Raw genomic sequence first — 27,971 nt, 5'->3', positions numbered from 1 at the left:
CCAATTTTAAATCTACAAGATGAACAAGCTCACGGATGTCGAAACCTAAAAGTACTGATCAACCTGAAAGGCAACTGTGGACATAAACAAAACAGTCAGGATCTTTGGTAACTCACTTTATTCGATTTTTACACAGTAGAACTGGGCAGACATGAGAGCAGAGCCACAATGTGACAGGCAGGTCACCTCACATCCAACAAGTGGATGCGTCGTCTCAACATAAGTTGAGCTGCTGAAAGGCCCACTGCTTCAGCCAGCTTACAGACCGCTGTTGCCATGGAAATGTAACCGCCAACACCAGTCTGATAAGCTAGCTGACGGGGTGGGAGAGTAGTTTGGGTGAAAGGGGATAGTTACAGAGCGTCTTAAAAGAAAATAACTGGTTTCATGCATCAAGGGTCAGAAACATCTTAGCTGGCATAAATTGAAGGTTATTTATTGGATTAATTAGTACCAAGAGCCCAATCAGGCTGACAGTATTAAGGAAATGTTCCAGTCATATTCCTTAAATATGATCTGGTTACTTACCTTGTAGATGCTCAGTTCTGAGAAAATTATACATTAAAATCATGACAGGAATAGTGCAGTTTTTCAGGATGAACACTTAGGAGAGAAAACATCAAAAAATAAGACTCAGACTGAAAAAAATGTCAATTCCACATTTTATATATGATCTGACCTAAATGTACAGTATAGAAATGGGACCATTTGCTGAGATTACAATGTTACTGCCTTATGTTTTTTTTTTTTTAGTATTTTGGTTCTTGTTCACAGCAACAACTGGAATAGAAACACATCTGATCATACAGTCAAAAAACATATTTACACAATGTGCAAACCATACATACCCCACTTTATAAGTTGATATTGCTTTTTTTAAACCCTCCCAATCACTTTGAACTGACAGTAATAGAAATAAAAAAAAGAAAAAATATGTCTGAATATTTACCATGAAAACCCTGAAAAGACTGAAAAGAAAAATTATCAGTTTGCAGTTGTTTTGGCAGCACATCGCAAAAATAAAATTAACTCCCATCCACACATATGTTTCATAATTAAATAAAAATCAAGTCCTTAAGTCAAGAGCTATGTTCAAGGAAATTCAGGCATTCCCAACTTGCATAAGGCATAGCATCTGATGGGCGCTGCCCTCAGCATAGCAGCTACCATCAAATCTCCGCTTTTCTTCTGAGGTTAATGAATGGATTAATTTAATATTAAAGTAACATCTTAAGACCGCTAGCAGGAGTCAGTCACGCTACACTCGCGCAGAGTGAGATGAGAAAAACTATAAAACTCGACAGAAACAAAACACAGCCCAGACATCCTTGATAGCACGTGCGCAGACTCTTTCTCACACACACACACACAAGCATTAAATGCCTGTTTCTTTTTAATCTTAATGCCTCCGGCCTCTCTGAGCGATGGAGATGGGTGAGGTTCGTTGGTAAGTTGTGAGCAGCAGCTGCAGAAACACAGTCACTTGGATGCATGAGGCGCTTTGCTTCGCCATCACTTGCTCTTTTCTTCAGAGTGCCTCAGCTGCTGCAGTCGCTTGGCGTAGCTCTGAGCCGTGGAGTTTATGATGGAGATGACAAAGTAGCAAACCATGACAAGCACCACCTTCTCAAACACCCACGACAGCCAGTTGTCATCCTGGAAGACCCCAAATGAACAAAAATATGGTATAAGTTGCACTCATTTCTGCAAACCAGATAATGAGTAGAGAAAACCAGCTGGTGCTGTACTTATATGTTTATGAGGCTAGGCTAGTAAAACTATGTGTTTGTACATTCTTCCAAGTAAATAATAATTTATTTTATAATACTTATATTAAACAAAATGCTGGTGTGAAGGAAAAATACGGGGGAAGTTGTTTTTAGTTACACAATTTGCCCACCAGAGGGCGATATGTTTAGGATCAGAAATTGGATTTTAAATTCTTTGCTTTAATCTGTTTAGAAACATTTACTATTCACATTTCTAAACTCTTACATAGCTACTCTGTCCTAAAATTTCTCAACTTTTTATATCTGTCATATCAAAGCCTCTCAGGTTTCTCACATTAATAGACAGATGGAGGGGGAAAAAAAAAGATATTGAAAGTAAAAGCTAAGTTCTTACCGCTGGTCCACTCTTTCTAGCATGGTGCAGCTTGTTCTTCTGGGCTTCCAGGTACTGACTGAAGGGCTTCTGGAGTGATGGTCCTATTGTAGGAACAGACCTGGAATAGCAAAAGTGGAAAAAAAGACTTACTTACTTACTCACCAAGCAAGCAGTCCCAATAAAAGCTTTGAAAGCTGGAAATAAAGTCCTGATCCACCGGGCCAACCAGCAGCATCCGAGGCCCCATCCTACAGATGGGCCCCGTGCTGCCACCACCTCTAATTGTTACTGTGAGAAGGAGTAGGCAGCAGAGAGGAATGAAGCAGGAACTCCTCTGTCCTTCTTTTATATTCTTAAGCTCTCTATAAGAGTCTGTGTCAGCCCCCTTCAACCAGGAAGTGAGTCGACATGATGTCATCACCTTTACCACCACTGGTGCTTTCATGGTGGAAAGACAGCCAATCAGTGTCTGCTAATTTCCCTATTAGGCAGGAGTGGAAGCGCTCACCAGGGGCCAGTCATAACGAACACCGCTTTAGCGCTTCTCAAGTCAGAGGTAGGATTTGTTGATGTGGTTCTCTACACGCTGGTAAAGTGAAGCAGAGCTTGAATGGAACATCTATCATAATGTCAAACTTATAATTACAATGAACAAAAAGAATTACTGCAGGCTGTAGACAGTCCTCCTGAATTCAGCCAGGATGTAAACATGTTGTCTGGACTTGACTAGACTAAGCAAAAGGAAGAGCGATAACAAGTACCAAATGCAGAGAGGGTAATTCCTGCTGCTGAATAACACTCAACTTGCGTGACTCAGGGTTATCTCTCCATCCTTACACACAAACAAACATAATTTTAGACAGACATGAAATTTAACTAAACACCCATATCAGCAAAAGGCTCCATTTGTACAAATCATAGCGAGTCACCAAGGGTGACCTTCGTGGGAAAGAACCTTGAAATCTACTAGACCAGGAAAGAAAACGTCTTTTTGTCTAAATATGGTCAAAGTTACTTGCTTGGTGATTCATATTGATGACCACGGTTCTGTGAATTTGGATTCACATGGTTTTCCATGTTAAAACCCACAAACTTCAATATAATTTATTGGTTTTAATAATGTTTTTCTGTAGGATTAGTGGCCTGTATTCAAGCTTGACAGGAGGACGTCTAGCTTGAAAGGCGCCGGGCAGGGAATTGAACCACTGACCCATGTGACGCCCCATTTAATGGGTTTTTAAGTGGGAAACTAACAAAGTTTGTAGTTTTAAAGTGGAAGATTTTTATTTTTTTAGATATAAAACAATATTCCAAACATCTCACAGGACACTGTTCAATCCATTATACAAAGATTCAAAAGATAGAGATGGAAAGCTGAATAAAAAGTGGTTGCAATGGTTTAAGAAGGTTAAATCCACTTCTCAGATTTTACTTGTAAATGACATTAAAAACCATGCATCATGTTTCTTCCACGTCACAATCTAACGTCACTATGTTTCTTTTCCACACAAAGGTCAAGAGTTGTAGTTAACTGTAGCAGAGCACTTTATCTCTTAATGTTGGATCATAGTTTTCAAGTTATATGAAAGTAATCTGCTGGATGAACAGAACTTCCTGAAAAAAAAAAAAGTTTACTTTTATTTAATTAAAAGAAAATCCCAGCTAATCCCAGCAGCTGTATTGATTCTGTTGCCTGAACATTAGGAGCAGGCAGCAGGCGGGTCGCTCAAGTCTGTGCTTGTGTTTCCTGCTTTGTTCGATCATCCTGTCAGTCAGAGCTGAACCCTGTGAGTCAAATCACCCTGTTTGAACGTTGAATGTGACCTCATACTGTTGGCCAGCAGTGCAGCAGAGATGGGTTGCATGTGTGTGTGTGGGGGTAATACCTTGATTTCTACTCCTATGCAGTGAAAGCATTTGTTCATAAGGAGCCCCCTCCCCCTCGACCGATCAGCAGTCACAAATGCATGGGAAAAAGTTGACGAACGCATTCCTAACCGTAAAAACCAAACCAAAAGACATCGGTTTTACAAAGAAATAAGGTTCTCGCACACTTACCCGATGAGTGACACCATTTGCTGCACTATGTGCTTGCTGAAGGTAATGATAACAAAAAGTTTCTGTGGAGGAAAAGATATTCATTAGCATTTTTGATAGACAAATTACAAATATTTACACAAAAGAAATTCACTGGTTTAAAAAAAATAAATAAATAATTATTTAAAGTCTGTCTTTTTGACAGAACTACTGCTGAACAGCCGAGGGTCATTGAGGCTCAGAGACACCAATTAGAAAATTCAAACCTGGCTCTAAAGCCAAATTTCAGGCTGTGGGGGGGTTTGTGTGGTTTGCAAACAACCAAAGCAGAAGGGCGGGGGGCCTAAAACCACATTATTTTCCCCCTCCGGTTCTGAAAATGATCAGCTTTAAACAGTATGACACACAGCCCCCCTGGACAAGATCAGACAGGATAAATCATGTGATGTCTGAGAAGTTCAAGGTACAGAAATGGGTCTCCCCTGCAGCTTTTAAAGTCTGCTCCATTTCCTTTGAACTTCTCATGTCCACCCGGACCCCCCCCAGGAAGAGGTGACTGACTGGTACCTCCAGGAGATGGACTTGTTCAGTTAGAATAACGAGTCACTTAAAAAAAACAGACAGCCACTCATTGTCTAGGTTTATATTAGTAACTGGTTTGAGAGTCACAACTCCACTCTGTATAATTAAAAAATTTATTTTCTGATTGGCCTTTTTGTGTCGCTCCAAACTCTTGTTAAAAACCTCTTCCGAAGGTTTCCTCCTTTCATCTCGGAGCCTCTTTAAGAGGTCTGGAAACTCGCTACAGCTAAAACAAGACGAAGGAAAAACCCAGAGGAGCAGCTGAGCCATTGGTGAGAGTCAACCAGAAGTGCACAATTAGGAGTTTCATAGTAACCATCTCATGGTCTCAGCACATGGCTTCATCTTTCCCACAACCCTTTGAGGTTCTGGAGATTCATCAAAGCACACCAGTCAGCAATGAATCCTTTTCTGCTAAAGTGTAATTTCTGATATGCTCTATTGTGCTGTGGTTAGACAACCTTGATGAAATGATTCAAGAGGATGAATCATATCAGAAGATGTTTTATGAGGGTGTGAATGTGTGCCAGTATCGTTTCTTAAGAAAAATGGAACAAACCATGAGAGGAGAGTCAGAGCTCTGAACCACCATAGATGAACCTTTTATCTGCTCCACTGACCTGTATGTGCATCTTGATAATGGCTTTCCCGATCAAAGTTGCTCCAAAGAAAGTCCAGAAGGGAACCAGGAAATGCCCACAGGTTATTCCCGCCAAGTCAAAGAGAGGATTGGGAATCTGAAAAATGCACAAGAAAATGAACTTCTTTCATATCAACACAATTAGCTCAGCAAGAGTGACACGATGAAAAGAAACTCATGAACCTTTTCACGTTTTGTCAAGTTACAACCAAAAGCTTTGATCTATTTTTGTGACACATAATTGTCAAGTGTGATGAAAAAAATAAATAAATCAAAATTTCAATATCTGTAAACAACCATATCTGAAAATTGAAATCCAAATTTCAACATCTCTTCAATATTAGAGAGAAGCGCTGAGCCGAACAAAGGCTGAAACAGCATAATAAATGGACATCATCCTTTATGACTTCTCCTTCTGTTTGCCGATTGGCCTGGTCAATAATCGACTGGACAGAACCCAAGCGAACGGGAGAAAACCCAGATTGTACAGTAAGCAAGAACTGAACAGGAAGGCAATGCCCAGCCTACTTGTGTGTGAAATCAGTTGTTCTGTTTTGTGACCAAACCACTTCATAAGACCAGAGAACACAGCAGATATACTAGGGATGAAGCCTGAGGATCTCAAGAAGCACTGAAATACTGAAAAAGTGCAGCACGAAGAGACTGAATATAAATATACACCACAGTTTTACATTTGCCATAAAGAGAAGGCCGTACATCTTTCTCCTTCCTCTTGACAATTATGTGTTAATTTTGTTGGTGGTTGCTGGTAACCTTTGACTGTGATGTGACAAAATGTGAGGTTAAATACTTTGGAAAGTCACTATATGTCAACTAAAAGATGAAAAAAATCTCTCTACTTACAGAGGCACAAGCCAAGATCCCAAAGAATCCCACTTTTTGCACCATGTGCTGAACACCCAGTTTTGCTCTTGTAACAAAATCCTGCAAAACAAATTGAAAATGCATCTTAATGTGGGATTGCAGTCGGACATGACTAGATAAATTTGTACGACTTTCACAAACCATGTTATTTTAAATCTTTTTATTCAAGCACACAAATTTAACATATAATTTAAGATCTTGGAAAACATAATCACCCTTCCTTTTTTTGTTGTTTAAATAAATCAATGCACGTTCTTGCGGTTTTTATTACACCATTTTACTGTAACAGCATAATGAGGAACACGAGCCTTGGTCAAAACTCTGTGGTGAACTATCTCCTATTTTAGAGCTTTGTAATTTTTGCATTTCTCCTCTTCATTTGGTGACTCTTCTGGCATTTAGCTCAAATCTGTGTGGTATAAAAGTGCCACAGCCCTTCTGATTGCATCTGTATTCTTGCAGGGGGTTTAAAACTCTGTGGTTTTTCTGTAAAGATCACCGTCGAAGCAGGAAGGCGGTTAAGAGGCTGTTTGAAAACCTGCTGGAACAGTAGGAAAACACAGTTTTTGTTTTGAGTTTCATGCCAATGTGATTAAATACATTTTTAATGTGGGTCAGTTGATAAAGTTGGTTTCTCACAGAATTTACCGCCATAATTCAGAATGTATGGTAAATATTACCAACTTCCTTTGCTTGTTTTCTAATTGGATGTATTTTTTAGGCCCGAGCAGCAAAGCGCTGCGAAGGCCTATTGTTTTTGTACTGTTTATTAGGCCCGAGCAGCAAAGCGCTGCGAAGGCCTATTGTATCTGTACTGTTTATTAGGCCCGAGCAGCAAAGCGCTGCGAAGGCCTATTGTTTTTGTACTGTTTATTATTATTATTATTATTTTCCCTCCAAATGAATTGCCTTTTTGGAGGCTTTATCATATTCAAAAACTCACCAAATTTGGCAGACACATAGAGACTGTTTAAAATTTACGTATTTTAAGGTCGACGCAAAAATCTAAAAAAAAATGGCTCAACAGCGCCAACTAGCAATTTTCAAAGGACCCTTTGCTATTCACTTACTTTGTCGTAGAGACTTGAAATTTGGTACAGTTGTAGAGCTCCCCAAGATGCTCAGAATTTACAATTAATGTCATACTGCAAGTATCACAGGAAGTCGGCCATTTTTGATTGAAGGTCACATTTTGACCCCATTTTGGCCGTTTACAGCATTGGTATTTGATCAAACTCCTAGGGATTTTGATTGATCGGCTTCAAACTTGGTGAGTCTGATCAGAAGGCATGGGCGATTCAAAGTTATCAAAATGGTGAGTTTTTGAGCATGCTGAAGGGGGGATAGCAGGGGTCAAAGTTCACCGACTCGCCACGAAACTCAAAACAGTTATAACTCCTACACTAAAACTCTCAGAGGAACCAAACTTTCAGTGATTGATCATCGTGGGTTGACCTAAAAGACCCTGTGGTGAAATGATGACATTACTAAGGCCACGCCCCCTGAGAACAGGAAGTGTCATGTTTTACTCTGATCGGTCGCTATCTTACACCTTTGAACTAATCAACTAGAAACTTTTTCCAGAGAAAGAAGACATGTGGGTGTATTTTGGATTCCAGCCCCGACCGGCTTCGATGGCGCAGGTGGGCGTGGCGGCGTGGCGAAGTGACCTCTAATTCGTTTGGCTCTGAATTCCACAGTTTTGGGCCAAACTTCTCCAAACTCACTAGGATGGATCTTTATCGACCCCCCGACAGGAATCCATAATAAAATTTGATGGGCGTGGCTTAATTTCTCTATGGCGCCCCCTAGAAAATTTTAAATGATCAGCCCCAAGCCATGCTATAACCTATAATTACGAAACTTCTTACACATCTGTATATTGTCCTAATGTACAAAAAAGTCTCTTGGAGCCATGGTCTCAACCCAACAGGAAGTCGGCCATTTTGGAATGAAGTTCCAAAATTGACCCCATTTTTGATGTTTACAGCCTTCGTATTTGATCGAACTCCTCCTACAGTTTTTCAGATACAGACTTCAAAATCGCTCAGCACACACTTGAGGCATCAAAGGTCAAAAGTTATCAAAGGAATTCTCGTACTTCAAAGTATGTGGGCGTGGCTATGTGTCAAACTTTGACTATTCGCCGTGAAATATAAAACTCTTATAACTCCTACATTAAAACTCTCAGAGGAACCAAACTTTCAGTGATTGATCATCATGGGCTGTCCTAAAACACCCTGTTGTTAAATGATGACATCACTAAGGCCACGCCCCCTGAGAACAGGAAGTGTCATATTTTACTGGGAACGGCCCCTATATTACACCTTTGACCTAATCAACATGAAACTGTGTTAACCGACAGGAAACATGTTGCTGTATAGAAGATTCCAGCCACGACCGGCTTTGATGGAGCAGGTGGGCGTGGCGGCGTGGCGAAGTGACCTCTAACGCCGCTGTCATACGTTTGGCTCTGATTTCCACAGTTTTGGGCCAAGCTTCTCCAAACTCACTAGGATGGATCCTTATCCAACCCCTGAAAGAAATCCATAATAAAATTTGGTGGGCGTGGCCTAATGTATTTATGGCGCCCCCTAGAAAATTTTAAATGATCAGCCCCAAGCCATGCTTTATTTAATCCAGTGCAAACTGACTTAAAATTAGAACTTGATGACATCTGTCAATGCTGGCTGAACAGTGTGGGGTTGGCCAAATGGCGAATATCAGACCCACGCCATATTCATACGATTGTCTTTAAATCACACATGGATGATCCGATTGGCACCAAACTTGAAATGTAAGACCTGTGGTAACCTCTAAAGAGCTCAAATGTTTTAAAATGTAATTTGACTCCACTGCGCCCCCTAGGTTAATCCATCAGCTATATCTCCGCCGTAAATGGACCGATCTGCACCAGATTTTTTGTGAGTCGTCGGGGAGCGCTGCCGAACGCATCCACGTGTGTCGTCTGCCGGGCGATCGGGCGGGGAAGGTTCGCGACAGCTCCAGCTGCGGCGAGCGTGCGCCGGCTCTGGAAACGGTGCGAGAGCTTCCGCGGCGGCTGGAACTCCGCGGTGGCCAGTGAGCCGGAGCAGCGCTTGCTGCGAGGGCCGCACGAGGCTGCTTGCAGCTTTAATTATTATTCTTTTTTTTCTGCCCCCCTCTTTGGGTGCCTTTTTGGGGGCTTTATCATATTCAAAAACTCACCAAACTTGGCAGACACATAGAGACTGTTTAAAAATTTTGAATTTTAAGGTCGACGCAAAAATCGCAGAAAAAATGGCTCAACAGCGCCAACTAGCAATTTTCAAAAGACCCAAACCAATCACTTAACTTCATCGTAGAGACCTGAAATTTGGTACAGTTGTAGAGCTCCCCAAGATGCTCAGAATTTACAATTATTGTTATAGTCCAACTATCACAGGAAGTCGGCCATTTTGGATGGAAGGTCACATTTTGACCCCATTTTGGCCGTTTACAGCATTGGTATTTGATCGAACTCCTCCTAGGGATTTTGATTGATTGGCTTCAAACTTGGTGAGTCCGATCAGAAGGCATGGGCGATTCAAAGTTATCAAACTGGTGTGTTTTTGAGCATGCTGAAGGGGGGATAGCAGGGGTCAAAGTTCACCGACTCGCCACGAAACTCTAAACAGTTATAACTCCTACACTAAAACTCTCAGAGGAACCAAACTTTCAGTGATTGAGCATCATGGGTTGACCTAAAATACCCTGTGGTCAAATGATGACATCACTAAGGCCACGCCCCCTGAGAACAGGAAGTGTCATGTTTTACTGGGAACGGTCCCTATATTACACCTTTGACCTAATCAACATGAAACTGTGTTAACAGACAGGAAACATGTGGCTGTATAAGGGATTCCAGCCCCGACCGGCTTTGATGGAGCAGGTGGGCGTGGCGGCGGTAGTGACCTCTAACACCGCTGTCACACGCTTTGGCTCTGAATTCCACAGTTTTGGGCCAAGCTTCTCCAAACTCACTAGGATGGATCTTTATCCACCCCAAGACAGGAATCCATAATAAAATGTGGTGGGCGTGGCCTAATTTTTCTATAGCGCCCCCTAGAAGATTTTAAATGATCAGCCCGAAGCCATACTCTAACATAGAATTATGAAACTTGTTACACATCTGTATATTGTCCTGATGTACAGAAAAGTCTCTTGGAGCCATGGTCTCAACCCAACTGGAAGTCGGCCATTTTGGAATGAAGTTCCAAAATTGACCCCATTTTTGATGTTTACTGCCTTCGGATTTGATCGAACTCCTCCTACAGTTTTTCAGATACAGACTTCAAAATCGCTCAGCACACACTTGAGGCATCAAAGGTGAAAAGTTATCAAAGGAATTTTCGTACTTCAAAGTATGTGGGCGTGGCTATGTGTCAAACTTTGACTATTCGCCATGAAACATAAAACTCTTATAACTCCTACACTAAAACTCTCAGAGGAACCAAACTTTCAGTGATTGATCATCATAGTTTGACATAAAAGACCCTGTGGTCAAATGATGACATCACTCAGGCCACGCCCCCTGAGAACAGGAAGTGTCATGTTTTACTGGGAACGGTCGCTATCTTACACCTTTGACCTAATCAACTTGAAAGTTTTTCCAGAAACAGAAGACATGCTGGTGTATTTTGGATTCCAGCCCCGACCGGCTTTGATGGAGCAGGTGGGCGGCGGCGTCAAGTGACCTCAAACGCCGCTGTCATTCGTTTTGCTCTGAATTCCACAGTTTTGGGCAAAGCTGTTCCAAACTCACTAGGATGGATCCTTATCCACCTCCTGAAAGAAATCCATAATAAAATTTGGTGGGCGTGGCCTAATGTATTTATGGCGCCGGCTAGAAAATTTTAAATGATCAGCCCCAAGCCATGCTTTAACCTAGAATTACCAAACTTAGTACATATGTGTATCTTTTGAGGACGAACAAAAAAGTCTCTTGGATCCATATTCTAAATTCAACGGATTTTCTGTTATTTTAGATTTTTAGAAAAATATATGTTATTCCCATTAAGTCCTCTTGGTGTCACTGTTACTCCACACATGAATAAGGCGAGAATTACACAGTATGAGAGAGGTGCTGTAATGGCGATATTAACCACTTGGTGTCACTATCACGCCATACATGACTATGTGTACATTTTTACCACTGCAATTCCCAAAGATGCATCTGTGTATTTTGTAGTTCCACAGTTACGTTGTTTTCGATACTTCTGCTGGCTCGTTGGGATAAAAATAGCCTCCACGGATAACATTAACGATCAATCCTTCCTTAATCCCGCCTGCATGTGCGCTTTTATTATGTAAGTATACATTTCCATCTCCTATATTTGCTTATATCACTTATTAGCACTAGAGAACAGAATATGAATATGACGGTTCACAGTCAAGCTAACGCAGCTAAGCTATCTACGCACAGAAGCATGCAGGATTTTATCGGAGAGAGCGCCTGCAGCTGCACTCTGCTTATTAATTTTCCCTGAAGTAAAAAAAACCCAAGAATTTCTGATATTTTTATTATTGAATCATCTTTATAATTAACAAAATTGTGGAGAAAAAATAATGTTTCTCTGTCAAAACATCTTGTACGTGGCAGACGCCAAAGCTTAAATCTTATTTCTCAGTTCGCTTTTTTTATTTGAACCTCCGGTACTTCTAAGAGCGGTTTGCATCCCAGCGAAAACATCTTGTACGTAGCGCACGCCAAAGCTTAAATCTTATTTCTCAGTTCGGTTTTGTTTATTTGGTGCTTTTTCTGTAAGCTAAAAATGAATAAGCAGAGTTTGAACCTCGTTCTAAGAGCGGTTTGGATCCCAGCAGAGATTTTTACTGTGTGCAGGTTCTGGCTCGATCTTTAGCACTTGCAGACGCGCACGCGCACGCGACGACGCACGCACGCCTCCATCCCCCACCCTGAAGGCTTGAATATGACGGTTGACAGTCAAGCTAACGCAGCTCCCTTTGTTTTGACTTATGATGTTTTTTTCAAAAATTGCATAGAAACGAATGAAGAATTGCCTTAATTTTCATGCTAATAATGTTGTAAAACTGTTGTTTGCAATATTTTTACATCAGTTTAAGAAATTTACAGTATATATTGTAATTCTAAATTATAAAAAACATTTTTTGTAAATATTTGACATTTTCACAGTGAATTTTTATTTATTTTTTCAAATCGGATTTTGTTTGAAATCAAAACAAAATTTGTTTTGATTTTGATCAAATCAAATAAAAATCAATGATTTGAATGAACTTTAAACTCATTCTTAGAGTTTAAATTAGAGTTTAAATTAATTTTAATTTTAATGCCATGGCTCTTCAGCATTTATGTGAGCTTTAAGGGATTAATTTTTGCTTTGAGATCTGTTTACTTTCTTCCTAGTTAAAGAAAGCACATTTCAGCAGCAAGGCATTTAAAAGTGCTTTACACCAAATCAAAGACAAAAACACAATGCAACATAGAATCAACAATCAAAACAAAACATCAAGTCAGGTTTTGTCAATACATTTGCAATTTATTACATTTCAAATACAACTCTAAACAAGTGGGTTTTAATTTAGATTTAAAGGAAGTCAGTGTTTCAGCTTTTTACAATTTTCTGGAAGTTTGTTCCAGATTTGTGGTGCATAGATGCTAAATGCTGCTTCTCCTCATTTGGTTCTGGGGATGCAGAGCAGACCAGAACCAGAAGACCTGAGAGGTCTGGAAGGTTGATACAACAGCAGCAAATCTTTAATGTATTGTGGTGCTAAACCATTCAGTGATTTATAAACTAACAACAGTATTTTAAAGTCTATTGTTTGAGCTACAGGGAGCCAGTGGAGGGACTTTAAAACTGGTGTTATGTGCTCTATCTTCCTGGTTTTAGTGAGAACAGCAGCAGCATTATGGATCAGCTGCAGCTGTTTGATTGGTTGGACAGACCTGTGAAGACGCAGTTGTAATAATCAATGTGGCTGAAGATAAACGCATGGATGAGTTTCTCTAGATCTGGCTGAGACATTAGTCCTTTAATCCTGGAAATGTTCTTCAGGTTATAGTAGGCCATCTTTGTGACTGTCTTTATGTGGCTATGAAGGTTCAGGTCAGTGTCCATCACTACTCCCAGGATTCGGGCCTGATTGCTGATTTTTAGTTGTAATAACTGAAGCTTTGCACTGACTCTAGATTGTTCCTCTTTAGGTCCAAAGATAATAACTTCAGTTTTGTTTCTGTTCAGCTGGAGAAAGTTTGGCACATTATCTGTTCTAAGCATCTGTTCTGTGTTTGGATGGGTTCTGAGTAACCTGGTGACTTTAGATGTGCCGCTGCTGCACCACCTGGATAGAATGATTAGTTCATTAGCCCCACCCACTACCCACAGAAAGTCACCATTTTTTCCTGCAGTATGTCTAACTTTTCTCTGTTTTTTATATGGATTTAATCCAGTGCAAACCCACTTAAAATGATAAGGTGATGACATCTGTCAATGCTGGCTGAACAGTGTGGGCGTACAGATGGCTAATGTCAGACCTCGCCATATTCATACGATTGTCTTTAAATCACACATGGATGATCCGATTGGAACCAAACTTGAAATGTAAGACCTGTGGTAACCTTTGAAGAGCTCAAATGTTTTGGAAATGTAATTTGACTCCACTCGCCCCTAGGTCAATCCATCCGCTATATCTCCGCCGTAAATGGACCGATCTCGCCAGATTTTTGTGTGAGTCGTCGGGAAGCGCTGCCGAAACGCATTCGCAGTGTCGTGTGGCGGGCGATCGGGGAAAGGTTATGACGGCTCCCGCTCGGCGGCGCCCGGCTCTGGAAGCAGTGCGAGCGTCCATGGCTGCTGTAACTCCGCGGTGGCCGGCGAGCCGGAGCAGCGCTTGCTGCGAGGGCCGAGGCTGCTTGCAGCTTTAATTATTCTTCTTATTATTCTGCCCCCCCAAAGAGGGGCCTTTTTGGGGGATTTATCATATTCAAAAACTCACCAAACTTGGCGGAAGCATAGAGACTGGTGAAAAATTTTGAATTTTAAGGTCGTTGCAAAAATCGCAAAAAAAATGGCTCAAGAGCGCCACCTAGAAATTTTCAAAAGACCCTTTTCTATTCACTTACTTTGTCGTAGAGACTTGAAATTTGGTACAGTTGTAGAGCTCCCCAAGACGCTCAGAATTTACAATTATTGTCATAGTGCAAGTATCACAGGAAGTCGGCCATTTTGGATCGAAGGTCACATTTTGACCCCATTTTGGCCGTTTACAGCATTGGTATTTGATCGAACTCCTCCTAGGGATTTTGATTGATTGGCTTCAAACTTGGTGAGTCTGATCAGAAGGCATGGCCGATTAAAAGTTATCAAAACGGTGAGTTTTTGAGTATGCTGAAGGGGGGTTAGGAGGGGTCAAAGTTCACCTACTCGCCACGAAATTCAAAACAGTTATAACTCCTACACTAAAACTCTCAGAGGAACCAAACTTTCAGTGATTGAGCATCATGGGTTGACCTAAAATACCCTGGGGTCAAATGATGACATCACTAAGGCCACGCCCCCTGAGAACAGGAAGTGTCATATTTTACTGGGAACGGTCCCTATATTACACCTTTGACCTAATCAACATGAAACTGTGTTAACAGACAGGAAACATGTTGCTGTATTGAAGATTCCAGCCCCGACCGGCTTTGATGGAGCAGGTGGGCGTGGCGGCGTGGCGAAGTGACCTCTAACGCCGCTGTCATTCGTTTGGCTCTGAATTCCACAATTTTGGGGCGAGCTGCTCCAAACTCATTAGGATGGATCTTTATCCACCCCAAGACAGGAATCCATAATAAAATTTGGTGGGCGTGGCCTAATTTCTCTATAGCGCCCCCTAGAAAATTTTAAATGATCAGCCCCAAGCTATGGTTTAACCTAGAATTATGAAACTTGGCACACATTTGTATCTTGTCAGGACGTACAAAAAAGTCTCTTGGAGCCATGGTCTCAACCCAACAGGAAGTCGGCCATTTTGGAATAAAGTTCCAAAATTGACCCCATTTTTGATGTTTACAGCCTTCGTATTTGATCGAACTCCTCCTACAGTTTTTCAGATACAGACTTCAAAATCGCTCAGCACACACTTGAGGCATCAAAGGTGAAAAGTTATCAAAGGAATTGTCGTACTTCAAAGTATGTGGGCGTGGCTATGTGTCAAACTTTGACTATTCGCCATGAAACATAAAACTCTTATAACTCCTACAGTAAAACTCTCAGAGGAACCAAACTTTCAGTGATTGATCATCATGGGTTGACCTAAAAGACCCTGTGGTCAAATGATGACATCACTCAGGCCACGCCCCCTGAGAACAGGAAGTGTCATGTTTTACTGGGAACGGTCGCTATCTTACACCTTTGACCTTATCAACTTGAAAGTTTTTCCAGAAACAGAAGACATGCTGGTGTATTTTGGATTCCAGCCCCGACCGGCTTTGATGGAGCAGGTGGGCGTGGCGGCGTGCCGAAGTGACCTCTAACGCCGCTGTCATTCGTTTGGCTCTGAATTCCACAGTTTTGGGCCAAGCTTCTCCAAACTCATTAGGATGGATCTTTATCCACCTCCTGAAAGAAATCCATAATAAAATTTGGTGGGCGTGGCCTAATGTATTTATGGCGCCACATAGAAAATTTTAAATGATCAGCCCCAAGTCATGCTTTAACCTAGAATTACCAAACTTGGTACATATGTGTATCTTTTCAGGACGAACAAAAAAGTCTCTTGGATCCATATTCTAAATCCAACGGATTTTCTGTAATTTTAGATTTTTTAGAAAAAAAAAATGTTATTCCCATTAAGTCCTCTTGGTGTCACTTTTACTCCACACATGAATAAGGCGAGAATTACACAGTATGAGAGAGGTGCTGTAATGGCGATATTAACCACTTGGTGTCACTATCACGCCATACATGACTATGTGTACATTTTTACCACTGCAATTCCCAAAGATGCATCTGTGTATTTTGTAGTTCCACAGTTACGTTGTTTTCGATACTTCTGCTGGCTCGTTGGGATAAAAATAGCCTCCACGGATAACATTAACGATCAATCCTTCCTTAATCCCGTCTGCATGTGCGTTTTTATTATGTAAGTATACATTTCCATCTCCTATATTTGCGTTTATATCACTTATTAGCACTAGAGAACAGAATATGAATATGACGGTTCACAGTCAAGCTAACGCAGCTAAGCTATCTACGTGCACAGAAGCATGCAGGATTTTATCGGAGAGCAGCGCCTGCAGCTGCACTCTGCTTATTAATTTTCCTGAAGTAAGAAAAGAAGAATTTCTGATATTTTTATTATTGAATCATCTTTATAATTAACAAAATTGTGGAGAAAAAAAAGATTCTCTGTCAAAACATCTTGTAATGAAGCGCACGCCAAAGCTTAAATCTTATTTCTCAGTTCGCTTTTTTATTTGAACCTCCGGTACTTCTAAGAGCGGTTTGCATCCCAGCGAAAACATCTTTGTACGTGGCGCCAAAGCTTAAATCTTATTTCTCAGTTCGGTTTTGTTTATTTGGTGCTTTTTCTGTAAGCTAAAAATGAATAAGCAGAATTTGAACCTCCGGTAGTTCTAAGAGCGGTTTGGATCCCAGCAGAGATTTTTACTGTGCGGTTCTGGCTCGATCTTTCTTTAGCACACACGCACACGCACGCACGCACGCCTCCATCCCCCCACCCTCGAAGGGTTGAATATGACGGTTGACAGTCAAGCTAACGCAGCTCCCTTGTTTTGACTTATGATGTTTTTTTCAAAAATTGCATAGAAACGAATGAAGAATTGCCTTAATTTTCATGCTAATAATGTTGTAAAACTGTTGTTTGCAATATTTTTACATCAGTTTAAGAAATTTACAGTATATATTGTAATTCTAAATTATAAAAAATATTTTTGTAAATATTTGACATTTTCACAGTGAATTTTTAATTTATTTTTCAAATCGGATTTTGTTTGAAATCAAAACAAAATTTGTTTTGATTTTGATCAAATCAAATAAAAATCAATGATTTGAATGAACTTTAAACTCATTCTTAGAGTTTAAATTAGAGTTTAAATTAATTTTAATTTTAATGCCATGGCTCTTCAGCATTTATGTGAGCTTTAAGGGATTAATTTTTGCTTTGAGATCTGTTTACTTTCTTCCTAGTTAAAGAAAGCACATTTCAGCAGCAAGGCATTTAAAAGTGCTTTACACCAAATCAAAGACAAAAACACAATGCAACATAGAATCAACAATCAAAACAAAACATCAAGTCAGGTTTTGTCAATACATTTGCAATTTATTACATTTCAAATACAACTCTAAACAAGTGGGTTTTATATTTAGATTTAAAGGAAGTCAGTGTTTCAGCTCTTTTACAATTTTCTGGAAGTTTGTTCCAGATTTGTGGTGCATAGATGCTAAATGCTGCTTCTCCTCATTTGGTTCTGGGGATGTAGAGCAGACCAGAACCAGAAGACCTGAGAGGTCTGGAAGGTTGATACAACAGCAGCAAATCTTTAATGTATTGTGGTGCTAAACCATTCAGTGATTTATAAACTAACAACAGTATTTTAAAGTCTATTGTTTGAGCTACAGGGAGCCAGTGGAGGGACTTTAAAACTGGTGTTATGTGCTCTATCTTCCTGGTTTTAGTGAGAACACGAGCAGCAGCATTATGGATCAGCTGCAGCTGTTTGATTAGTTGGACAGACCTGTGAAGACGCAGTTGTAATAATCAATGTGGCTGAAGATAAGATGGATGAGTTTCTCTAGATCTGGCTGAGACATTAGTCCTTTAATCCTGGAAATGTTCTTCAGGTTATAGTAGGCCATCTTTGTGACTGTCTTTATGTGGCTATGAAGGTTCAGGTCAGTGTCCATCACTACTCCCAGGATTCGGGCCTGATTGCTGATTTTTAGTTGTAATAACTGAAGCTTTGCACTGACTCTAGATTGTTCCTCTTTAGGTCCAAAGATAATAACTTCAGTTTTGTTTCTGTTCAGCTGGAGAAAGTTTGGCACATTATCTGTTCTAAGCATCTGTTCTGTGTTTGGATGGGTTCTGAGTAACCTGGTGACTTTAGATGTGCGCTGCTGCACCTGGATAGAATGATTAGTTCATTAGCCCCACCCACTACCCACAGAAAGTCACCATTTTTCCTGCAGTATGTCTAACTTTTCTCTGTTTTTATATGGATTTAATCCAGTGCAAACCCACTTAAAATGATAAGGTGATGACATCTGTCAATGCTGGCTGAACAGTGTGGGCGTGGCCAGATGGCGAATGTCAGACCCTCGCCATATTCATACGATTGTCTTTAAATCACACATGGATGATCCGATTGGAACCAAACTTGAAATGTAAGACCTGTGGTAACCTTTAAAGAGCTCAAATGTTTTGAAATGTAATTTGACTCCACTGCGCCCCCTAGGTCAATCCATCCGCTATATCTCCGCCGTAAATGGACCGATCTGCGCCAGATTTTTTGTGAGTCGTCGGGAAGCGCTGCCGAACGCATTCGCGTGTGTCGTGTGGCGGGCGATCGGGCGGGAAGGGTTCGCGACGGCTCCCGCTGCGGCGAGCGGGCGCCGGCTCTGGAAACGGTGCGAGAGCTTCCGCGGCTGCTGTAACTCCGCGGTGGCCGGCGAGCCGGAGCAGCGCTTGCTGCGAGGGCCGCACGAGGCTGCTTGCAGCTTTAATTATTGTTTACATTATTATTCTGTAATTTTACTCAACGGCGGTTCATCGGCGAGCGCTTCACTTCTGACACTATAAAGAGGAGGAGACGGAGAAAAACGCAGGTGCAGAGATTCTTCCAAGCGGTGAAGTGGGACTAAGTGATGGAGACAATGTCTCCAGTTTTTGGTGATCTCCGTCCTGCTGACTCAGCATCTGATCCAAGCGTTCTCCCGTCATGTGAACTCTCTTCCTGACAGAGCCGTCTGTCATTCAAATTAGAGGCCGGTGAGACGAGAGAAGCAGAGAGAGATGGAGGGAGGCAATGTGAGCGAAGCCCGAGGGATGATTAAAGAGGGAGCTGAGCTCGGGGTGACTCACCCACGAACACACAGATTTACTGGAAGTGCCCGGAAGGAGGGGCTGCGCTGAAGTCACATGCTTACTCAGGACCAATCAGAGGCCTGCTTGGCTCTTGGCTTTGTTAATTTAGAAAATTAGGGCAAATAAAATAAGAATCATATCTTACTGAGGTGATGAGTAATGAGTAAATAACTATGATGGGGGAAACCACACAGATAAAACTTAAACATCAGTTTGGTTATAGAGCTTTGGATGTATAAGTGAAGACTAAGGAAAAGAAAACCATTAGCTGCTATAAAATCTCTGGAAATCAGAGTAAGAAATAATATACATCCACTTAAATGTTAAACTGGGATAATATACAAAATATTAATATTCGATCAACAATGAAGACAATGTTCTAAAAGAGAATATTTGTTAATTATACAATCAAAAACCACTTTATAAACATGAGTGTTGATCTTTCGGACCTGTGCACCCTCTGCTTGCTCGAGCATCTCCTCAAATTCCTCGTAATCCTCATCATCTGGATCAGTTCCTGATTGACGAGCCGCTCTGGCCATAAAATACGGAGGCAGCTCTCCGATGGCCGTCCCTGCACCCTAGACAGACCCAGCTGCAGTCAGTATATGTTCACATTTTTCTAATTTGCTTGCATATTTTACCAGTGAAACTGTCAAGTCTCTCTTGTCGCGTCCACCACTCACCCACATGCAGGCCTCCAGCCGGACCTTGGACATGATTGAGAAGATGGAGATGCTGTCCCCCAGGCCTCCATCTTCAGGACAGATGATCTGGTCGGGGTACGGAGGCTCTGGGAAATCTATGGATCCACATTCATACGCTGCCAGGGTGACTGAAGCTATGTGAGGACCCTGAGAGAGAGGTTGGGCACACAGAGACAACAAGAGAGAAAAATCAAATCCCTGAGACCAAGGCTTCGGCATACATGGAAAATGTCAGGAAAGAGGAAAAGCTTAAATATGGCTGCACAAATGATGCTATTCATATTATATATTTTGGCTTTGGGTTTAAATAACCACAGGAATAATTGCATCTGCTAAAACTGATTTATAAAAATGATTTCCAAGTGTATTTTTGATTTGATTTGTAAGTAAATTTCCACTAAACAAGTAGCGGGCACTAACAGCAATTTAACTATTCCCAGCTTCCTAGGCTCTTAGTAATTTTGATGAAGGGAATGGTGAGCTAACACAACACCCACCCTACCACAGAGACACACAGACTGGAGCCGAGTCATACAATGTGTCTCTTGACCCGAAGATCATCATATTTAAAGATTTCTGGCCACCTGGCCTCGCCTGCAGCTGGCCCACCTGCAACTAAAACACAGATAATCCTTTATGACATCAACACTGACAGGCAATGGACAGGCCACCATAAGTCAGTGCTGACATGGACTTCTTCAACACAAACAAAAAAGCCTTCTTTAACCCAACTGCAGTCATAGATGATGTTTCTTAGTTCTGACAACACACTTTTTCAAGACTTGATTTAACACTGGCTTTAAGAAGACACAAGCAGCCAGTGTCTGACTCCGATAAAAGGGAAAAAAAAATGAACACGAAGGAGAAAGGAGTTTCCCTTATGAAACCGTCACTCCTAGTTACCAAGCATAGATCCGGGATTTACACTCAAAACAGCACTTTATTAATTCTTGCAAGACTGAGAAACGCAGACATGAGTCACTGAGACTCAGAGTCTGTTCAGCCTGTTCTAACTGGTCGACAGAGTTAACGCTGGGAGGCCTCACGTGAAGTTTCTCCACTGAGGGGGGCAACCAACTGTCTGTATCGGATCAGCAGCAATATCACTCTGAGAATGGTGACAAAGACCGAACTTTGACCCTCGGGGAGAGCGTCATCCTTATCCTAATAGGGTGAAAATGCAATGAGCTTCATCTAACTGCACCTACAATATGATTCTAGTGTTGAATGCAGCCGTCTGACAAGTCAAAAAACATCTTCATATAAAAGAATCTCTTAGAAAGTGAGATCAGATGCAAATACTACATCCTCGATGCAAAACGTCTCCCACACAAACAGAACGTCTGCAAGTTTCAGAAGGTTAAGTGTAGAACTTAACAATTTCAATTCAGAGGCTATTATTTACAATTAACTCATCTTAACTTATTTCATTAATCATTTCAACTTCCTTGAAAACACAGTTAATACAGGTATCCTCTTTTGTTCTGTGCTCTAGCATGCATGTCTATTGGTTTAACAGCCTTAAAGCACTTTGACACTCATTCATTCTTCTTAATCATCTCTAAACAGAACTCTTCTTCTGCCTTTTTAGAAAACTTTTGGCGAAACGTCCTGGTACTCATCTTATAAATAATGCATGTATTCTAACAGCCTTTTTTTTTTTTACAACTCTTATTGTAATATTTTTGGTAATTAGTTTAGATATACACACATTCATGTATACTGTAGTTTTACAGTATTTCAATTAAACTTGTGTAAAAGACCAACAAAAAAAAATACTACAAGTCTTACACAAACAGATTAAGAAGTTAAATGACAAGATGTTGAATTTTAGAATAAAATGGAAACTAGAGGATCAGCACTGAAACATCATGATGAATCACCATGGTGATGACCGAACCTCATGATCTAATCCTCTCCCTGGGGCTCCTGGATTGAGGCAAATTCACAGAATCTGTGTGGTTTATATTCAGATTGTCACATGACACATAAATAACTGTGACAGTGACACGGTGCATTGTCAAGATGAAGTAAATCTGGTGCAAAGAAAAATGGGAACTAGTCTCCTTGTGAGAAGCAGCCTTGTGTCATGTGAAACTTTCAGTTTTTCAGTGAAGGATTTAAATAGTTGCAGTAATTTGGGGACAGTTGAATGTGTGGAACAAATCAGGATATACAGTGGGAATCAAATCAGTTTATCCATAAGTGATTTTTCAAACAGTTTCCAACAGAAGAGATCAAGGTCAAAAGCTGTATAAAAACGATACAATTAAATATATTTTTTTTCTACCAAAAAAAAAAAAAAGGCATATTAGAAAGCTGATGTTCCAATAAGGAGATTGAATTATAAGAATAAAATGAAAATAAAAAACATAAATTCATATTTTTATGTATGAGAACTGGCAGAAAATTAAAGAAACAGAATTGGACAAAGAAAATTATCAAGATGAAGCCATATATCCTTTTTTTTATTAAACCAAGTACAAGCAATAATACAATATGATTGATTGGATTTACCGTTGCCAAGTATGTTTCCATGCAGTTGCTTTATTACTGCTATAGGACACATTTGAATTAGTTTTTTTAGAGCAACATTTATATTTGAAAAGCTCCAGACTGAAGGTTTTGATAGCTGTATAAAAAGTATAAACCTTCTTGAATAAGATGTTTTTTATTGCCAGAAAATACTATTATATCTTTGTCAGTTCAGATCACCTGTGCCTCCCTTATAATTATGTACAACTGAGTGATATAAATCAAAATGTACTTAGAAAGTTTCTTAATTAATTACCAGAGTAGAACACTACTTATGTTATTTTAGTAATAAAAAGTAAGAGCTTGAAATAATATAATCTATATAGCGTTGTAAAGCTTGAGAAATGTGTTTTGTTTCTGCACAATCACGATGTTGATGCCATTATAGAGCTGTTGCCACTTCTATTTTTACCCTTTGGTCACAATGTACCATAAATAATGTTTTAAGGACAAATAGTGAAAATTTGTTAAAAATAATAAGGTGTTTTTGCTTGTTAAAAAACAATACACAGAAGTTACAAAGACAGACTTTATGACCTTTGGAGAGATGGTGCAGTGGAAACATGAGTCAATTCCAGTGGAACAGCCCACACTTTGAGCCTAGGCCCTGGTGGTAAATTATGATCTTTTAATGTGATAATATAACTAATAAAATAGAAGAAGAATTGAAGTCACACTTTCTCTGTATTATGGAACAGCTCAAGGACCAAAAGCAGACAAAAATCCCCAAAATAAAACCTTAAGTACCTGAATGATGAACCCAAGTAAACCAAGACAGCAGAATGAAGTGAAACAAATTCCAACTGATCCTGATCAAAAAAATACTCATGTTTAGAATATTTCTGAAAACTGAAAGGTCACCTATATGCATTGATTATGATTTAGTTGCAGTGAAAATAGCAAAGGAAATTTAGCAGGCCCACATGTGGACACTGAACACCCCAAAGTGGATAAGCATTGCTGACTTTCTTGCACTCTTTAATTTAAGCTAAAGTCTGCTTCTGACCACATCTAAAAGAGATGACACACACTTTCAGTGACTCGGTTAATGTAGTTTCTCTCAGACAAGCGTCTGCGGGCAAGCCAAAGGTCGCTTTTGGTTAACTTTAGATTGATGGATATTTTGACTCAGAATGTTTAACAAGAATGACTTATTTCTGGGTTTGGAGGATGGCGCCATCATCTGGCAACAGCAGGGATAGGCTTATAATAGTAGTAGTTTTGGTTAATCTCAAGTACTCAAATTTCTCCAGGCTTTGTTACCTTGTACTGTCATTTCAGTCCAAAATAAAACCACTACCGAGGAGGACATAGAGAAAGCATACATGCAGAGCCAAGCAGATTAGCCCTTCTCTTCTGATGAAGGCCGAGTTGTTCCACAAATACTAAATTGTCGGCATAAAGACTACTGTGGCAATATAGAGTTAAGGTTAGTTGCTGAAAAGGTAATATCTTTTATTGGGCTTCAGGATAACATTACAGTGCTTTTCAAGCAAATGCATATTTGAATATCAAAATTGAGAAATGGCACTCTACACATCAAATTTATTTAACGTTTTCATCAGTGAATCTGACAAAACAGAAATAAACATTTCCTAGAAATATGGACTTATATGTATTTAAAGTGTAAACTGTTATCAGTAAAGCCTAAAGGACTTCTGTTATCTTCATATGTGTATGTAAATTTTAAAGAAAGGCCCATTCTTCTTTGGAGCCGATTTCTGTTAAAAGCGTTTTGCATAACCAGGAACATGCCATCGATTTTCTCTTACCAGATAAAGGAGGAACGTGTGCAGACCCGTCCCCAGTCCCACTGAGGACAGGATTCCAAGGCCCACCCAGTAGGCACACCACAGGAACTTCTTCTCCAGGTACAGAACATACTGTCAGGGAATGTTAAGAGAATGAAAAATAAATATTTGAGGAAACAAGAAAAGTCGGTTGAATGTAGGACTGTGACGCAACATATTTAGGATTAATTATGCTTTGATTTTCATACATTTATTTACTCAATGATAAAGTTTCATTTAGATAAATACAAATGGATACAACTTTAATGTTCCTGTTTGACATTTCAAAATGTGAAGTCCATTTAGAAAATGAGATATTATAAACAGATAACATTCAAGACATTTCTATAGGTTCCCAGGAGTGGGATATCCCAACAAATTCACCCGATGTTGGGAAAGTGCATCGCTCAGAGAAATTGTAAGCAATGCAAGAGCTGCATCTCAACTCTACATGTAAGATTTTACTGTTAATTAGAAACAAAAGGAACATCTATGGCTTTTCTGAAAGGTTCTCAAGTGAAGGTGTTTTCTCCCTCATAAAAAGAAGTTAACACAATTTAAGTTTGCAAAGTTTGATCTGAATGAACCAGAGTACTCCTGGAACGACGACTGTGGGATATGTGAGGCACAAGCAGAAATGTTTAGACATAACACACATCATGTTTTACAAAAACAAACCCATAAATACACCTCACACCAACTGTCAAGCATGATGGTGGGTGAATGATGATTTGCCAGCTGTGTACTTTCTGAAAAGACCACAGGGTTCAAGTCAGCACTCTACTGTTACACCTCAGTGACCGAGTGAAGTCGTCGCAGACCTTTATCAGCTGACCTACGTAGGAGTGAGACTTCAACTGTGTGATGATGACAGAGGGCCAGAGTGATCAGCCAGGGGATTTACAGCAAAAACACACTTTGCCCAGGCTGCTTTCTCACTATTAACACACGGAATGGTGCTGAAGTTCCGTAAGACAGAAAAGATCACAGGACTCCATGAAATTGTCGTGTCTTCAGTAGTTGTGATGCTTAGAAATAAAACAAAACTAATTTTGCAAGCCATTGACAAGTTTTAGCTCTTTAGAGCTGGGAGATATTTGACAGTAAATTGTATCCTTCAGGGTCACTACATTCCTCCAGTGGTTCTGCAACACCAGCTTCTGAACAAAGATGTGAGAGAACGATTAAGATCTACAGGAAAAAACTTAAAGATTGTGCAATAGCTACTAAGACCATAGCTCTCAAGCAAAGTGTGTAATTATATGGCTTTTAGAACAAGGTTTCACATCCTATTTTGATTTGCTGGATGTAACTTTATGTTACTACTTTGTCAACTACTTAATTTTCACTCCTTTTAACTCATTAATCAGTCAGAAATTCTATTTAGTGCTTCTCTGCTTTAACTGAACCATGACAGCAAACTGCACTGATTAACCCATAAACAAAACTTCCAGCCAGCTGAAAGTGTGATCAAAGGTTACGTGCCAACAGTGTAGAGTGCATAGTCTATCTACACAAGGTTTCTGTAAGCAAAGTTTAAAATGATAAAAACCGAATTATCATTAGCTGTTTCACAGTTTTCGACGAGGCAGTGGTGTTCATTTATCTTGTTAAAAACAGAAAGTAAAGCCTCACCGTTTGGTGCGATCCATCAGTGGAGTATGTGATCGAGAACAGGAAGCATAACAACAAAAATACAAACACTGTGCCTCGCCGGTGCCAAAGCCTGTGTGTAAAAACAAGAAAACAAAATGATCAGCCGCCAACTATGCTGGTTGATTAAATATAACTAGTCTCTATTAAATATTCTTATGACATTAGTTTTTCTTTCAAATTGGATCAAAATTAATCTAGACTCAATTACTTTATCTGACAAAAATATTTTTGAGCTGTCTAAAAGTTAAAATGGTACTTCTGTATCTGTGACTGATTTATCAGCAGGAAACCTCAGAGTTGTTTGTAAAGGAAACAACAAATATATCACAACTATAAATAAGTACCAGCATAACCTCAACAGAGCAGTGCAAAAGCAAAGATCCAGTAGCAAAACCTGTTTGAGGCTTACTCAAAAGTCCATTCCTTTAGCTTCACGAGGGTCCCCAGAAGAAAATAGTGTAGAGTGACAACCGGCCTCCTCCACAGCACGAGAGACAAACGCTCCTCTTTGTCCTTCTGTCGTCTCTCTCTCAATAACAAGTCTGAAGGGCAAACAGAGCAGGAATCATCTTGAGTTTCAGTACAACTAACAGGCTCATTAACTACTACATCCTGTGGAACTGATGATGCCAAATACATAATAAAGGTTGTAGCCAGAGGTCTGTCTCGTTTGCTGTCATGCGGCGAGTTGTCAACACGGGTTAAAACTGAAAGTAGCCCGAAATTAAACTGCTGAAGCAATTTTATGACACTGACGTGAGGCTGTTGTTAGCGATGAAAACATCAGTGTTAAAGTGAGCTGAACGTTTTAGGTTGTCTTCGGCCCTTAAACCTTTCACACTAACCTGTGGACTTGCCGTTCTGTTTATCTTTGGGTCCTGCTCGTTTCTGAGGCTGCTCACAGCTTGCTCCATTGGCTGCCATCTCACCGTCACCGTTTCTAGCTGTTTAGGCAGTCTACAAAGAAAAAGACGAATAAAAAGCTGTTAGTTTTACATTCACCAGGGCTCTTTGTGTCCAAGTGTTTCCTACTGTCCAAGGAGTAAAAAGGAATAGTCTGTCACGGGACTCCGGGGAGAAATACATTACAATTTGCGGCTCTTGAGCAATAACCTGTCAAAATATCAAGCCGGGTAGCTCACGTTTCTGTTCCTGGCGAAAAAGATCAGAGGGAAGCCACACAAATAAAGATAAATGGGAAAAATATTACCAATAGACTTACAAAAATAACGAATAAAGCCAAGTGGAAGAAATGACTCTTTGTAGGTCAGTCTGTAACAGGATACGAAGTCAAATGCGCTGATTCCACAACCGTCCACATGCTAACCGGCTAGCCAACAGGCAAACCGGAAGCCTTTACATTTAAATACGAGCTCTAAAATTAATTACTACTCACCTTGTTTGCAGATTAATATATAAACTTATACTATAATAACAAGAAAGTAAAAGAAAAAAAGGTGATAATCAATTAATTTTGGTTAAATAAATTAGTACCACCTTACCGCTTTCCTGTCTTCTTCACCCGGAAACATAAAACGTTGACGTGTCAAAATAAAAGCTAAACTATATTGATTCTCAACCAGTTAAATACTTAATATTAACAAACGAAGAATCCGTTTTTCTTTTGATTTTAAGATGTTTGATTTTTCAGGTGGGATAGTTTTGCTTGAAATTGCTAATATTCCAAAATTAAATGATAGACGTGTTTCCGTTATAAGCGTGTTGCTGTCCAATAAGAAGCTGACAAATTTACATTTGGAAAGTGTAACCATGGCAACACAAAGCTTCGTGTAGCTTATAACTGGTGTGTGCCCCTACTTGCTTAGTGTATTATATGATATATATATATATATATATATATATATATATATATATAAAATTCAGCTAAAAATTTCTAACGGGCTTTTCACCTTTGTTACGTTATAATGACATAATGTAATT

At 40.0% G+C, this 27,971-nt stretch overlaps 1 protein-coding gene across 4 annotated transcripts; it reads right to left on the bottom strand.

The window, feature by feature from the left end:
• Window positions 1-648: 648 nt before the first annotated feature.
• On the bottom strand, window positions 649-27,735 carry vmp1 (vacuole membrane protein 1). 4 transcript variants are annotated; one of them, XM_044120814.1, is made up of 12 exons: window positions 27,528-27,735; window positions 26,876-26,987; window positions 26,440-26,572; window positions 26,010-26,100; window positions 24,357-24,467; window positions 20,029-20,196; window positions 19,792-19,923; window positions 6,230-6,310; window positions 5,346-5,462; window positions 4,165-4,226; window positions 2,125-2,224; window positions 649-1,656 (listed from the first exon to the last, which is right to left on the bottom strand). In XM_044120814.1, exons 2-12 carry the CDS (start codon window positions 26,952-26,954, stop codon window positions 1,513-1,515), a joined length of 1,218 nt encoding a protein of 405 aa, XP_043976749.1. In that variant the 5' UTR covers window positions 26,955-26,987; window positions 27,528-27,735; the 3' UTR covers window positions 649-1,512. The 4 variants fall into 4 exon arrangements, with proteins under 4 accessions (XP_043976749.1, XP_043976746.1, XP_043976745.1 ...); XM_044120811.1 differs by having other exon boundaries at window positions 27,533-27,735; XM_044120810.1 differs by lacking the exon at window positions 27,528-27,735 and adding an exon at window positions 27,253-27,388.
• Between the last annotated feature and the right edge of the window lie 236 nt (window positions 27,736-27,971).

This window comes from Gambusia affinis, linkage group LG06, assembly GCF_019740435.1.
Source record: "Gambusia affinis linkage group LG06, SWU_Gaff_1.0, whole genome shotgun sequence".
Classification (NCBI taxonomy): Eukaryota; Metazoa; Chordata; class Actinopteri; order Cyprinodontiformes; family Poeciliidae; genus Gambusia; species Gambusia affinis.
This window is presented reverse-complemented; position numbering and strand designations above follow the sequence as displayed.